This window comes from Mastigoproctus giganteus, chromosome 11 (assembly GCF_048544385.1).
Source record: "Mastigoproctus giganteus isolate SK-2022 chromosome 11, ASM4854438v1, whole genome shotgun sequence".
Taxonomy (NCBI): Eukaryota; Metazoa; Arthropoda; class Arachnida; order Uropygi; family Thelyphonidae; genus Mastigoproctus; species Mastigoproctus giganteus.
In genome coordinates, this window is record NC_143585.1 from 173,327,532 (window position 1) to 173,344,349 (window position 16,818).

The 16,818-nt window shown below is 38.8% G+C and overlaps 1 protein-coding gene across 1 annotated transcript in view; it reads right to left on the reverse strand.

The window, feature by feature from the left end:
- fws (Conserved oligomeric Golgi complex subunit 5 four way stop) overlaps window positions 1-16,818 on the reverse strand; it is a 372,604-nt gene that overhangs the window by 213,858 nt on the left and 141,928 nt on the right. The window contains exon 9 of the mRNA XM_090384621.1: window positions 530-614. Within this exon, the coding sequence (XP_090240747.1) occupies window positions 530-614 (85 nt within the window). The remainder of the gene's footprint in view (window positions 1-529; window positions 615-16,818) is intronic.

Sequence of the window (16,818 nt, forward strand, 5' to 3'; positions counted from 1 at the left end):
CACCTAAATAGGAAGAAATTCACATAATTTTTAATATAATTCTAATTTTAATGGAGTTGCTATATCTTTGCAAAAATAAAATATAGAAATACAGAAAAATCTGTCTTTACACAATGACAAAGAAACTCTTTGTAACCAATAACCAACTATATTACTACAATGAGATAGAGAAGGAGGTCAAATCGAGTGAAAAAAAAAAAGATTGATTCTCTGTCATAAATGCAGACAGCTGACAGATATGCAATAAGGTCTGAAGTTGCCTTCTGCAACTACACCAGAAGAACCTTGACATATACCATGGATATTTGCTTTACTTAATTTTATTATTATTAGCCATATGGTGCAAGGAAGCCTGAGGCTTATGCTGGAGGGGAAGAGTTCATAGGTTATTAAAGTTTGAGAACCACAGCTCTAGATAATGGTCATCTTATTTTTTAACTGAAAACATCAAGTTTTCCATTCCAATATTTTCAAGACAAACCTTTGATATGATTAACCAATTTACCAAGAATTGAATTATTATTCTTACCACTAGCTGCATACTGGAACTCTTCTAAGAGAATTTTAGTTACATTATTCCAAAAATACTGCATTATGTTATGCTGTTTTCCATCCTATGAGATAATTACAACTTATTAACATTTACTTTGAACTATAAAAGTGACATTTAGTAAAATTTCTAAATAGATTTGTCATGCTTGCATCATCCAAAGGAATACTGATTTCTCACACCACTTGATCAATTTAGTCATTTAAAGAAGGCATTTTATAAAAGTTAAATTAAGTAAAAGTAAGGTCAGTTCAAGAAGCAATTTTATATGAAATGCTACAACCATGAAAAAATTAAAGAATAAACTACAGTACATGAGCTATATGAAAGAAAAAAATATAATAATAAAATACAAATGTAACAGGATTAACAACAGACATTTATAAACAAATAAATTTTTGTTTAACTTATATACAGCCGAAGCCAGAGTGTTTACAAATTCATTATGACTGCATGCATACATACTGAATTGCTAAGGCAGCTGGATTTTCAACACCACAGCCACCATGGGTCATGTATTAATTGTGACAGCATGCAGACTCAAACCTGCAACCTCCTTAGACTACGCTGGAGAGCAAATTGGAGTAGAAATTGCTAAAGTTAAACATAAGGAAAGCACCTTGGGTGGATGGGACACATCACCAGATCTCAATCCCCCTGTGATTTCTGGCTATGGGGATACCTGAAAGACAGAGTTTACCGTGGCAGCATACAGAAGCTTGTTGATTTGAAAGCAAGCATTAAATAGCATGTAGCTAACATCCCCAATGAGATGCCATGCGAAACTGTGTCGCACGCAGTCCTCTGTTTTCAGAATGTCATCTCAAGTGAAGGAAAGCACATAGAATGATATCTGTAGATTTCTAAGTTCTGATATTAAATTTTAATCTTAAGTTAAGTATTCCATCTCATGTTTACAGTGCCAATTTCTCCCCTGGTGGCAGACATTTGAACTAATTTTTATTTTTCTTCTACAAATTGCTTCCCTATACCCTAAATCAGTGGTCTCAAACTGGCAGCCCATGGGCCGAATCCATCCCTCGAAGCAATTTTACACAGCCCGCAAATACATTTCAATTATGCATTTGTTGTAAATACAGTGCTTATATTCACTCTCATTTTTTTAAAAAAAAAAAATTCCAGCCCGTCAGCTGCTTTCAGATCGTGCATTTGGCCCGCATGCAATTTGAGTTTGAGACCACTGCCCTAAATGACATATACACCAATTTTCACAGCACTATCTCTAACCGTTTTGACACTAGAGTCTCCTGAATATGGAAACTTATTTTATAACCACCCGGTATACACCCAATTCACAATGAACAAAGGGGTCATTTCTTTGTGTCTGCTGAATCAGAAGATGATATGGCATGGTCGAAGAATCTGTTTAATTATACAAAGTTTGTTGTTAATCTGATCTTGCTATTGTCATTACCATTGCTTTATACTGCTTTGGTGGATTAAGGACTTGTAAATCTTTATACGGTATTGAATGAAATGCATATTCAGAAGTGGCAACTTCTCTTGTTGCTTTGCTTGCTCTTTCGCTTTTAGTTATTTATGTGTGGCCTGTGATCCAGCTGATATTGCAATTTCTTTGCAATAGTTTTGATATTGAATAGTGGACCTGTTGCAGAACTGGGAGTGCTGTGGTATTAGCATTCAGCAAGGCAATAAGCAAGTCAGTAAAAATTATGCTGTCTGCTATCAGTTTACACAGAATTTGGTTTTCAACCATCAAAATGGCTTGCAATTCTTTTGAGAGTCATCTGATGAGGGGTCTAATCAAAATGAATCACAGTTCTAACCAAAATGAATCACAGGTCTAATCATAATGAATTACGGCTCCTATACAAGTTTTTGTTTTTGATCCATCAATATATAAGTAAGCATGATGTGCATATTAGACTTTGTATGCTGCATGTAGTTTGTTCTCAATACAGTTGTTTTATTCCAGGATTGAAAATACAGGCCATTTAAAGGGCAAACTATATGCCATGGTGGGATGATCTCTGCAATTGTAACAGCTATGTTATCAAAATTAAGCTCTCAGCTTAACAGTAAATCTTTTAGACAGGTGGTCAGTTCATTTGTGGATGGGCCTGCTATATATTTTCTCACATGAAAACAGTCTCTATGTGGATTATTGGTGATAGATTTTATCTTGATGGCATAACGTCACAAGTTCTCTCATCTATGCTGTAGTGAAGATTCATAAGCTTCTGCATAAAGGCTTTTTATAGGTGAACTGCAGAAAGCCCCAAGGTGCAGAGACTGTGAAGAAATTAGGCCCCAACTCAGAATTCTGATGAGCATCTATGAGAGTTTGAGGTGTAGGGTAAATGCCCTCGAAGAAATTAATATGAGGGGCCCATCAAGCTCTCAGCTGCCCAACTCAATGCCAGAGCTCACTCCTGAGCATCAGGCAACACAGTGGCAATCTCCAAGCCAGAATTTGCTGGTCCCACAGGAACTAGTTATTGTTGGTGATTCTATTGTCATGGGGAATGCAGTATGCAAAAAGGCTAGTGGAACAGAACCAGATATGTCTGCCAGGGATGATGCTGTAGAGGATATCATCTTTTAAGGGCACAAAAGGTGATATTGGTGTTCACGTTGGCACTAATGACTTTCAGAATAAGAGATATGCAGATTTACTTAAGTACAGGTTAATGCTGAAAAAAAAAAGTCGGGAGGTAGGGTTAAATTTGAAAGTGTCTGCAATTCTGCCCAGACACGATAAGAGGGAGTATATGATGACAGCCTTGTCAATCACTTCGGCCCTGGAGAGATTGTGCAAGGCTCACAGGATAGAATTTTTTTCAGCTTGGTCTGTGCTTGCTAACAGGGATGGGATACACTTAAATAAAAAAGTGGGAAAGAATATTTGCTGATGCTATTGAGGCAATATTAGGTGGGACAGAACACTGTTATTTGGGGGGGAGATTCACAGACTAATACGTTAACAGTAGCCGCAGGCAGAGGCGGATATTATTCTTGCACTGCTTCTATTGGAATGAGCAATAGCCCAGAAAGCCAGTTGCTGTTGATTTCAGGAACTGCTGGGGGTCATGAAAGAGGTAAATACATGGGATGTGTTAGAGTAACTAAGAGTACAAACAGGTGCATGTATACTTGCAAGTACACCAATGCTAGGAGTACAGTAAACAAATTTGATGAATATGAAGTTCTGGTAAAGACATCCAAGATAGATATTGTTGGGATATCAGAGACATGGTGTCACATAGATATAAGCAGTGCAGAATTGGAATTTGGGGAGTATAATGTGTACAGAAAGGACAGACAGGTTAGGAAGGGAGGAGGGGTTATGCTGTTAGTTAAGAAACATATAAAATCTAAGGAAATGCATCCAGTTGACTAGGGTGGACAGTGCAATGCTGAGTCTGTTTGGTGTGACATAAACACTGGGAAAGGGAAAAATGAGAGTAGGAGTATGTTATAGGCCTAACGGCGCCTCCGTAGCCAGGTGGGAAGGAGCAGCAGTGCGTAGCACATGCTTCTTGATTAGACTGGGGTTCGAGCCCGTGACCACCAAATACGGAAAGGTCAGGGAATGACTACCGCATATCCCAGAGCAATATGGCCTTAGTTGCTAATGCTCCTAAAAACCAAATAACAAACAAACAACAACAATATAGGCCTAACGGTGCTGATGAGTACAATGAACAGTTGTGCAGAGAAGTTTATATGTGTGTGTGTGTGTGTGTGTGTTATGGGGCACATAAGCTGCTGGGGTTATAGTGCACCTATTCATAGGAAAAAGTTAAAAACAAAGTTCAGAAGTAACTCCATTTTTATTACCAAGATCTTTTAGAATTTATGATATAGTCCAATTTTTTTTAGAAAATTGAAAAATTCATTGATGTTTGTATCCTCGCCAATAATATGTCGTAGTGTCATCGGTTCTCGTAGATTTGTCAAAGAAAACAGGATGGATGTTCTGTCATGTTGATAGTGTGGACATTCAATCAGGATGTTTCACTGTCAAAAGTGGTGAACAGTGTGGACACTGAGGAGGATCCTCTCCTGTCAGTAGATGAAGGCGAGTCAGATGTGTGTCCCTATACATGCCCATGCAAGTACCACTTCTTCTCTTCACACTGTTTTGGTGCTAGAGCACCAAAGCTTTGGTTCCTGTTTTAATTGGTAGAGTTTATTATTAGTTTGGGGTGCCATAGCTCTTTCCACTATGTGAGACATGCTATTTGTATGATGTGATTATAGTCAGAGCTTGTTTCTATAGAGATGGGACACTGTGGAAGAGATTAAATCAAAAGTTGTTGGATTTTTGGAAGTTTTGTCAGATAGTTCATTCCCCTTTATCCCTGAATGTGCAGGGATCCAGCAAATGGTCACTGATTGGTGTCTTTCTTCAATTTTCACTAGGAGACTTCTGATTTGATTTAACACAGGGTGAATCTTGTAAGAAGAGTTTTAAACTGATGTAATCAAACTGAGCGAGTCCATATATACTACGTATTTTAGAAAAGGGCAGCGATTCAGGTTTTCTAAAAATAATTTTATTGCATGGAGTTCTGCTGAGAAGCTGCTAAACTCAGGTGGAAAAGAAGCCGAAATGACTGTAGAAGGAAATACTGCCACTGCTCCAAAGGATGAATGTGATTTGAAGCCATCAGTATATATTGGAAAAAAATCAGCATATTTTTGAATATGCCTTGCATGGAGTTAATTCACATTGATAATCAGTAGGTGATTCTTTCCTCACTTGTGAAGATAAGTATCACAGGTTAATTTCAGAGGAGGAGGAGTCCACGGTGGTTGAGAGTAATTCATTATTTCTTGTCTGTTGACAATAGGAACATTCCAACTCTGTGTTAGTTTAATAAGCCTGCTGGTCTTATTTTAGTGGGCTTGTTTCTATAGAGATTTTGCAGTGGTGGATTAAAGAGGTGTGGCTCAATAGGATGCTGAGAAACTTTGTATTCAGGCTGCATACTTAAGAAGCAGCATTTTTCTGCGGAGGTAAAGAGGGGGGGCTTGTTAGCTTCAATGTATAAACTATGAGAAGGAGATGTCCTGAAAGCACGAAGTGCAATCCACAATGCCCTATGCTGTATGGAATCCAGCCATTGTAGTGTACTCTTACGGGCAGAATCATAAAGTGGAGCACCATAATCCAATCAGGATCTGATCAATGCTCTATATAAGAGCAGAAAAGATGTATGGTCTGCTCCCCAAGGCAAGGTAAATAAAGCTCTTAGAATGTTCAGCTTTTTGAGGTAGAAAGTACGCACAAATTTAATGTGCTCAAAGAAATTTAATTTCCAGTCAAGGATTAATCCCAAGAATCTGATGCTGTTAGTCACTGGAATGGTAAAGTTTGACATCTGAAGTTCAGGATCTGTATGCATTTTCTGTTGATTACAAAAGTGGATTGCAACAGTTTTCTGCTGTGATAGACGACAGCCATTTAACTCTGCCCACCTTTGGACTTTATTCAAGGATATCTGCAGTTGCCATTCAATGGATCTCATGTTCTGAGAATGGCAAGAAAAAAAAGAGATCATCGGTGTAAAGGTAGGTCTGAATAGTATTTGGAAGTTCTTTGGTGATGGAATCGATTCTAGGGGCAAAAAGGGTTGCACTCAGTACAGAACCTTGTGGCACTCCTTCCTTTAAAAATGTCGTAGAAAGAGAGTTGTGGTATCGAACTTGGAACTAACAATACTGGAGAAAGTTCCTGATGAATATAGGTAGGTTGCCTCGTAGACCAAGAGCATGGAGGTCACTGAGAATGCCATGATGCCAGGTAGTATCAAATGCCTTCTCTATGTCTATGGAAACCATAACAATATGTTAATTTTTTACAAAGGCATTACGAATTGCAGACTCAGCTTTGATCATGAGATCTAAGGAGGACCTGTTCTTTTGAAAGCCATGCTGATTATTACAAATTAGTTGTTGCGTTTCGATGATCCAAGGAAAACGATTATGGATCATTTTTTCAAGTAATTTACTGAGGCAACTGGATAGGGAAATAGGTCTATAACTGTTAGGACTGGCAGGATCTTTTCAAGGTTTCAAAAAGCAAGAACTGTGGCATGATGCCAAGAGCTGGGATAAATGTTTTCCATAAATATTTGGTTATAGTAGTAGACCAGCAGTATTTGTATTTTTGTCACCTAGGTTTTGTAACATGATATAAGATATTCCATCTGGCCCAGCGGCACTGTTGCATGTTGTTTTAATGGTGGGCAGAAGTTCAGAAAATTGAAGAGGCTGGTTATACGGAAGGAAAACTGAGGTTCGAAAGTTGATGGCTCGTTGTTCAGTCTTGGTCTTTATTTTCTGAAAATCCGGAGAATAAGTTGATGCCACTGAAACTTGGGCAAAGGTTTTGCCCAAAGCATTTGTTATGTCCTCGGGAGCAGAGAGTTCTTCCCCTTCCATGAAAGAATTGGTGAAGGGGTAGTTGGAAATTTGCTAGAAATCAGCCAGATTTTCTTCCATATTAACCTGGAGTTAGTGTTTCTATTTATGGTAGATGCAAACCGAATCCAAGAATTCTTGGCTTGTCTTTGAAGGAGACGTGCTTTTGCTCTTAGCTTCTTGTAGTTAAGAAGTTTAGCTGCGGTTGGGGATCTACGAAATAAATTTCATGCTTTATTTTTTAACTTATTTTGCATTTTTCATTCCAAAAAATAGTTAAGTTGCTGTAGGGACTGGGGGTTCAACAATGGAATTGAACATTTAGCTACAGATAGTAGGTGTGAAGTGATATAATCTGTGGCTTCATCTATTAATTGTGTTCGTATAAATTTCTCATCCAGGGTGACAGCTGGCTGAAATTTGACCCAGTTGGCTTGAGAAAACTTCCATTTCCTGCAGGGTTGGGCTAATGGTGGCCGTGCAATGAGCAGATCCCAAATAAGCGGAAAATGGTCACTGCCCACAGGGTTGTCCATAACAGACCATTCTATGATTGGAAACAGGATTAGGAAGCATATCAAGAGATTGATTGCAAATGTTTGTCCAGTAGGTAATTGTATGTGAGTGGACAGACCTATATTACGAACAGTAAGGTTTTGCTTATCCAGAAACATTTCAATTAGTCGACCATGTCTATCTAATTTATTCGATCCCCATAAGGGGTGGTGGCTATTGAAATCCCCCAAGAGACAGAGCGGTGAAGGTAACTGTATTAGCAGGTTTTCAAGATCTTGGTAAGAGTCTTGGTGGGAGATAGACTGATACTAGAGTTAACACAATCTGGGCTATCAAACGTACAGCAACAACTTCAATTTCAGTTTGTACAACAATTTTCTTGGTTGGGATCTCTGAGCTAAGCAAGATGGCCACACCACCTGAACTAATTCCTCCTAAGACACTACAAGAAGTTTCCAAAATGTAATGACTCCTTTCTATGAATTTAAGGTATTGTGGGGAGTAACAGATACTGGCAGCCCAACAAACGTCTTTGTCTTTAACAGCCAGTCAGAATATTTAGGTGTGGCTGTTTCTACCAGGAGGTCTCCGGATTGTAGAAACAGCCACACCTAAAATTCTGACTGATTTTGATGACTCACGAGTGTATCATCAAAGATATGACATTTTTGATGATACACTCATTCTGACTGGATGCGTGTATCATCAAAAAGTTCGGTAGGTTAGGACACTCTGCTGCTGCTCTTTGAAGCCTTTTATGTTGGTTGGCGTCATAATTATTGGGTATGTCTGTCCTTGAGCTTGATCACTCTAAATGGGAAAGTTATTTAAGTACATCGTCGCTCCGCTCCTTTAAGTCCTGGAAGAGTGACTTTCTTGTACCAGATTTCCGGCCCGCCACATGGAGGCAGGAGCAGTGTCACCAGTGACCAAGCTTTTGTAGAAGTTAGTTTGTTAGCAATTAATATATATATATAAACTTAAGTGAGAATAATGATTAAAAAATAAAAATAAAAAATAAATAAAAATTCCAGCAGCACGGCAAGACAGAAGAGCGAAAATTGTAAAATTATACATAACGATCAAACCAACAGGGAGAGAAGAGAATAAAATTATTGCAGCAGAAAATCTTGAAGATAATTTAGATCGAAAAATCTTCAAGATTTTTCGATCGATTCGTCTTTGCGGCGATTTGTCTAGCGATCGAAATGCAGTGATTCCCTGACCATTATTGGCCTTGTGCTCCTCTATAGAGATGGGGCATAATGGTCAGTCTATTTTTATTTTTGTTTTATTTTATTTTAGTTGTTCGCATCTCTGCTCGTGATATTTCACATAAATTTGGACCTGTGCCCGTCAGAGGGGGCACCGTTAAATTTCATTTAATTGGCTATTCAAAATTTAATTGATTATATTTTATTATCTTTGTATTTAGTTTTCTAAATTATCTTCAAGATTTTCTGCTCAATAATTTTATTCTCTTCTCTCCCTGTTGGTTTGATCGTTATGTATAATTTTACAATTTTCGCTGTTCTGTCTTGCCATGCTGCTGCTGGCATTTTTATTTATACTGCAATATTTTTACTCTTGTTACCCCTCTCTTCCCTCCCTGCTTGGTTTGATTTAATTTCGACTTTTTTCGCTCTTGTCTTGCCATACTGCTGGCATTATTTTATTTTTATTTTAATCCTTATTCAAATTTATTAGTATATATATATATATGTATGTATATACACACACACACACACACACACACATATATGTATGTATATACACACACACACACATAAGTCCAATATCTTTCTATTACAGAAGATTTCGGAGAAGTCTGGTTGGCCTGCCTCCCTAAAATACACTCATGCACACCTTCTCGATGGTAAGCCCTGTTACGTCACTTAGGTGGCAACGAACATGTAAAGTGGCTCTCTTCAAGACGCCTGATCAGCGTGAAGAGGAAAAGACCAAACCCTCCAGCATATGACAGCACGACGAAACAAATGGCCCCACAGTCCCCAGCGGCTTTCACTCCCCCTCTTATGGCAGTGAGAGGTGCTAAGAATCTCTGGGTACGACCAGGCTGCCATGCACGGAAACTGAACTTGGCTTGTTACACCGTAAGATCGCTCATCGGTGAAGACAGGATATTAGAGCTGGAAAAGGAATTAGAAAATGTGAATTGGGATATCATTGGTTTGGCTGAAACAAAAAGAAGAAATGAATCACTTATAAGTTTATCAAATGAAAATCTGCTGTACACCAATGGAAACAGTGAAAGGAGCAAAGGTGGAGTTGGGTTTCTCGTCCCAACGATATAGATATAAAAAGATATAAAAACGTCAAAGATATAAAAACAACATTTTGGAATTCAAAAGTACATCACCAAGGGTCATCATCATCATCATCATCATCAGCCATTTTCAATCCACTGCAGGATGAAGGCCTCTCCAGCAACTTTCCAGTTCCTTCTGTTTTGAGCACTGGACATCCATTTACTACCCACAAACTCATGAATTTCATCTATCCATCTCCGCCTTTGTCTTCCAGGTTTTCTTCTAGCTCCTCTTGGATACCATTCTGTCATTTTCTTAGTCCATCTGTCATCATGTCTTCGAGCTATGTGTCCTGCCCAAGACCATTTTAGTTCTTTAGTTTTGATAAGAATGTCCTTTACTTGAGTTTGTTGCCTAATCCATGTGTTTCTCTTCTTATCTAACAGTCTGATTCCCAATATGATTCGTTCCATTCTTCGCTGTGTAGTTCTCAGCTTCTCTTCCATTCTTTTGGTGAGTGCCCAAGTTTCACTTCCATAAGTCATGATGGGGAGTATACATTGGTCCATTATTTTACGTTTCAGACAAACTGGGATATTGCTCTTCAGTATGTGACTATATTTCCTGAATGCTATCATCCAAAATTTATTCTTCTCTTGACTTCCAGCCATTTATCATTATTACAGCTAATAACTTGTCCCAGATAAGTATATGACTCCACCTTTTCAATTACTGCTCCTTCAATCATTATTTCCCTTTCTGTGGCATACTTGTTCATCATTACTTTTGTTTTAGCCATATTCATCTTTAGTCCAAAATCCTTACTAGCTGTGCATAACTGATTAAGATTTTCCTCTAATTCTTTGGGATCTTGGCTTATGACCACAATGTCATCTGCAAATCGTAAATGGTTTAGGTACTCTCCATTCACATTGACTCCTTTCTGCGAACAGTCTAATCTTCTGAAAGCTTCCTCAAGGGCAGCAGTAAATAGCTTCGGAGATATTGTGTCTCCTTGTCGAACTCCTTTCTCAATTTTAAATTTCCTACTGTCTTTGTCACCAAGGGTATCAAGACTAATACTCAAGATTTCTAAGAGGTACAAGCTAAAGGTTATTTAAGCACTAACATAGAGCCATGATGATGAAGAGGTTGAAGAAATGTATACCGAAATTGAGAGTCTTCTAGATGAACAGAAAACCCACTACACTATTATTATGGGGGACTTCAATGCTAAGGTTGGAAAAAGACAAAACAGCACAGAAAGGGGAAATATAGGAAATTTTGAAATTGGTGAAAGAAATGAAACAGGTGAAAGACTTGTGGAATTTGCAGAATCTCAAGGATTGTCAGTAATGAACACTTTTTTCAAGAAAAGGGTGAACAGAAAGTGGACATGGAAGAGTCCAAATGGATTAACAACTAATGAAATCGACTTCATCCTCACTAACAGAAGATATATTGTGAATGATGTTACCGTCCTGAATAAGGTAAATGTTGGAAGTGATCACAGAATGGTAAGATGCACACTTGATATAGATGTAGGAAAGGAAAGGAAAAAACTGACTCGAGTAAATAACATGAAGGTCTTTGAGATAACAGAAGACGAGAAAGAGCAGTATGTACTGGAACTTAAGAACAAGTTTGAGCTTCTGCAGACTGCTCAGAACCAAGATATCAATGAACAATATTAGAACTTTCTGAAAGTGATAAAGCCCAAGAAACCTATAGGGAAAAAGAAATCCAAAGAAGAAAAAATTAGTCAAGAAACACTTGTTATGATGAACCGAAGGCAACAAATGAAGAGCAAGATAAACACTGACAAGGAGAAAATTGAGTATACTGAGTTATGCAAAGCCATTAGAAAGAGGCTCAGAGAGGACATAAGAAAATTTAACATAATAAAAGTAGAACAAGCATTAAGGGAAAACAAAGGACTTAAATCAGGAGCCATGAGCAGTAATACAGAAAGACAAATAATACTAAAACTGAAGAATAGCGATGGTGTACTAATAAATAGCAGAGAAAGCATAACTCAAATAGCAGAAGGTTTGGTTTGGTTTTTTTTTGGTTTTATTGGCGCATCAGCTACTAAGGCTATAATGCGCCAAGACCAGGTCATTTATAAAAAATTTTTTAAACTTTCAGTGACCTAATTAGTTAGGTCACTATGTCAAAATGTATAACAAATATATAAAAGAAAAATGTAAAAATTTTATATATGAGTAAAAATATTTATTGATTTTAAAAAGCTAAAAACAGCAGACATGTTGTCATTGTCATAAAATCTGACTGAGTGTATATGGCTCAGTCAGATGGTTAAAAGCGGTAAGACGGATATTGCTAAAATCTGAACATTCGATTAAAATGTGTCTAATTGATAAAACTGTGCCACAAGACTCACACATAGGAGGGTCATCAGCCCTCGGCAAAAAAGAATGTGTCAAATGACTATGTCCTATGCGGATCCGGGCAAGAACAACTTCCTCCTTACGATTCCTGCGCAGACTAGACTGCCACGGTTCAATTACAGGCTTTATTTGATATAATTTATTTGCAGTCTGTCTATTCCACGAATCCTGCCATTGGGAATGTATTTTCTCGTGTATTATTTGCCTGTAGTCTGTATAGGGGACTAACAGGCAGCGGTTATTATTGGGAACTGCTGATTTGGCTGCGGCGTCAGCCAAATCATTTCCCCTGATCCCAATGTGGCTGGGAATCCAGCAGAAGCAGATATCATATTCGCGTTCATGGAGAACGTGAATCTTCTGCTGAATGCTAGGCAGAACTGGATGAGGATTATATCTCACAGATATTAAAGCCTGTAACATGCTAAGAGAGTCTGAATATAAAATGAACCGTTGGTATTGGCATTTACTAATGTGATCCAAGGCTAACTCTATAGCATGCAGCTCTGCAGTAAATATACTGCATTCAGAGGGAATCTGCTCCGATGTAGAGCTGTCTGTAAAGACAGCAGCAGATCCCACATAAGATTCCGACTTCGAGCCATCTGTGTAGACTGGCGCGAAGTCGGAATATTGATTTCGGTGTTCTGAATGAAGCTGCAGGTAGACACATGATGGAGTGTCCGACTTTCCCCAGTTTCTAAGCGACAAGTCGCATGCCGGGACACGAGCATGCCAGGGTGGAAAGGGTTGCTTTGATGTTTGGGCAACCTTGTCTACCTTGATATTAATTTCTTTGAGTAGCTCTTGGAAACGAATACCAAAAGGACGATTGGCAGTCTTACGAGTATTGTATAAATTTTCCCATCGTGGCTCAAAAACGAATGGCCACGTAGGATGGTCTGGCAGGGATTTCAGTTTTAAAGCATACTTTAAAGACAACTGCTTACGTCGGAGCGATAACGGTGGTTCATTTGCTTCAACGTATAAGCTCTGGACAGGAGATGTAAGATATGCTCCAGTAGCAGTACGTAGGGCCTGATGGACAGGGTCCAGCCATCGAAGGACACTGTCTCTGGCTGAGGAATATACCTGGGACCCATAATCAAGTTTGGATCGCACAAGTGCACGGTAAAGCCAAAGAAGGGTCCATCGGTCTGCTCCCCAAGATGTAGTGGAGAGCGAGCGGAGAATATTAAGCCCACGTGTGCACTTTGTGCGGAGTTGACGAACATGATCCAAAAAGGTCAGTTTTTTATCGAATATGAGTCCCAAGAATTTTGTGTTCGCTGCTACTGGAATAGCATTTTGTCCGAGCCTTAATTCAGGCTCAGGATGAAGATTACGCTTGCGACAAAAGTGTACGCAAACGGTCTTCTCCGGCGAGAACCTGAAGCCATTAGCAAGTGCCCAGGAATTAAGGCGATCAATGGCTTTCTGCAGTTGTCTTTCAATAACCCTCATGTTGCAAGACTGACAAAATATGCTAAAGTCATCAACATAGAGGGTACAGTTTACAGTTGGAGGAAGTTATTCTGTGATGGAATTGACTTTGATGGCAAAAAGCGTGACATTCAAAACTGATCCTTGTGGTACTCCCTCCTCTTGGCTGAAGGGACGAGAGAGTGAGGATCCCACACGAACTTGGAAAGATAGATTGGCTAAAAAGTTTTTAATAAAAATGGGGAGTTGCCCCCTAAGGCCAAGGCTATGCAGATCTTTTAAGATGCCAAATCTCCAAGTTGTGTCATACGCTTTCTCCATGTCAAAGAACACCGACACCAAGTGTTTGCGTTTTAGGAAAGCATCCCGGATGGATGCTTCCAATCTAATAAGATGGTCCAAAGTGGACCGGTTCCTTCGGAAGCCGCACTGAATGTTGGAGAGGTCATTTGTTTCGAGATACCATATTAAACGAGAATTAACCATTCTCTCCAGGATTTTGCACAGACAGCTGGTCAGAGCAATAGGACGATAATTGGTGGTAACTTTTGGATCCTTTCCTGGCTTAGGAAAGGCAAGAATGATTGCCTTTCGCCAGGAGTCCGGAAACTGCTCTTCAGTAAAGATTCTGTTATACAGAAGGAGCAGACAATCCATAGATTTTGGTGAAAGATGTTTAATCATTTCATAATGGATGCCATCTGGTCCAACGGCACTTGCTTTGGAAAGAGCGAGGGCTCTTTTCAGTTCCTGAATAGTGAAATTCCCGTTGTAGGGATAAATGCTCTTAGATTTATTAAGTGCCTGTTTTTCGATTTTATATTTCAGGACCAGGAACTCTGGGGAATACGAAGATGTTGCAGAGATGTTAGAGAATGTTTCCCCAAGAGCACTGGCTATTGGGGAACTTGGCAACTTGGGGAGCTTGGCAACTTGGTAACTTAAAAGGGTTCTAATTGAAGTTTATAAGGCTCTCAGAGGGATTAATAAAATGAAGGAATGTGGAATTTTCATTGTTATAAAGAATTCCAGAACAAGGGAATCATAAATTCAAATTACAGGGGTTCAGGTTTAGCCTATATTGTGGAACATTTTCTTTTAGCCAGAGAGTTGTTGATTACTAGAAGAATTGCCTTCAGAGGTAGCTGAGACTGACCATTCAAAGAAATTCAAACTGACAGCTTCAAAGTTGAATTTTTTTGAACTGTCACGTTTCTACATGAGAAGGGAAGCATATAATTTGTATTTTCTTATCTTTTTGATGTGAAAACATCATTGGTGGCATCTGCAAAATTTCAGACTGAAGTAAAATCAATTTGTCAAGATTTTAGACTTGGCATTAGTTGAGGCATATGATGCAAGAAAGCAAGCTTATACAGCATCTGCCAAAAAAAAAAAAAAAAAAAAAAAATCCCATTTCACCCATCTGGTCACTCCAAATGTTTGTCTAGTTCAGCCTTAAATTTATTTAGGCCATCAATTTCCACAACAACAACAGATGGAAGTCTGTTCCAGAAATCAACTACCCATTGGCTAATGACAAACTCCCACACATCTTTTTACAACTGTCTTTTCTCAATTTGAATCTATGCCCCCTCAGTTCTTAATCTGAGTAAGCAGAAGTATCCCATCAGCACTGAACCTGCTCAAACCATTCAAGGCCTTATACACCTCAATCAGATCGCCTCACCGGTACCTAGTCTCCAGATGTTGCAACTTGCAGAACTTAAGCCTCTCTTGGTAAGAGCACCTCATTGTTCCTCTCACCAATCTTGTTGCCCTTCTCTGTGCTCGTGCTAGCAACTCTACATCCTTTCTAAAATGAGGGCTCTAGACCTGTACACAGTACTCAAGGCGTAGCCTGATCACTGCCTTATACAAATGGATAATCACCTCCTTGTCTCTGTAACACGGAAATGACATCCATTCCAGTTAAATCGAAAAACCAGAAATGACACGTTGCAAAATCTTGACAGAATAGTGAATTCCAAGGGGATAAAAGAGGTGTCAATTACAGAAATGATGTCAAATGATGATTCTGTGACATAGAAATGATGTGTCAACATGATTTTGTTGAATTGAAGCACCATTCATGCGACAAGGCATGAATGGTGCTTCAAATCGACATATCTGTCGTTTACCTGGCATTATTTTCTTGCACCACATGAATGTATGTTTGTGAGTTTGATGCTTGATGATGCCTGAAGCCTCACTAGCGGTGATAGACACTATCTTGTCAATCATTGCAATGGTGTCTTCTTTGTTCTCATCCAAAGGATCTTTGGGAGCGTTATTGAGCCACAGAAAAATGTGCGCATGTTGAACTTCTATGCCCCTGAAAAAAGATTGCTAAATGTGCTATAATGTTTTGACTGCAATTTGTTCATAATTTCATCCACAAGCTTCTTGAAGAATATCGCATGCTACAGCATCTTCGTTCATTAGCATTGCCCTTTGCATGAGGTCCGTGTTGCACGTGTTGTCCTCACTAATATCGCGCCTTTTATTCTGTAACTTGTACAACAGCAGAAACAAGTCCGACCAACCGATTTCACTGGCACTCAGAGTCAAGAACACTGTGGGTTTACCATGCTGTATAATCATAGTGAATAGATTGCGATTACATTGAATCCAGTAGTATGTCGAGTTTGGAATTGTCCTTAGGAAGGCCAAATTGTTTTCAATACAGCTGTTAATATGTTCTTTGGATTGAACTTGCTCACTTTACCTATGTATTTGAAAGCCACTGTCAGAGTCTCTTGTTCTCAATCTCATTATTTTCATTGCTATGTAAAGGAGATGATATGGAGTAGTACGGCATCAATCAGCTCATCTGAGCTCACTCATTGCCATCATGAACAAAGTCACATGTAAATTCTCTCTGAACGTTCTGAATTTTCCTAGATAAATGCTGGGAAAGGAGAGTTCTTCTGCGTGGTCATCAAACAGTAAGCTCTATGATATATGATAGTTTCTCCTAGGATGATTCCAAGATATTTATCGTCACTCCACAATAACATTTGATGTTGGGTGATGAGATTTTCCTCTATCAGAACTGCTTTGCTTATGTCATCTTTAGCCAAATTAATTTCCACATGGATGTCATCAAAGAATGACTGATCTATTGTGATTTGACTCAATTGACAGAGAAGCATGTATTGAAGCCATGCTTTAACCACTCGCTTTTTTACTAACCTGACAAAATAGCTGGACTTTT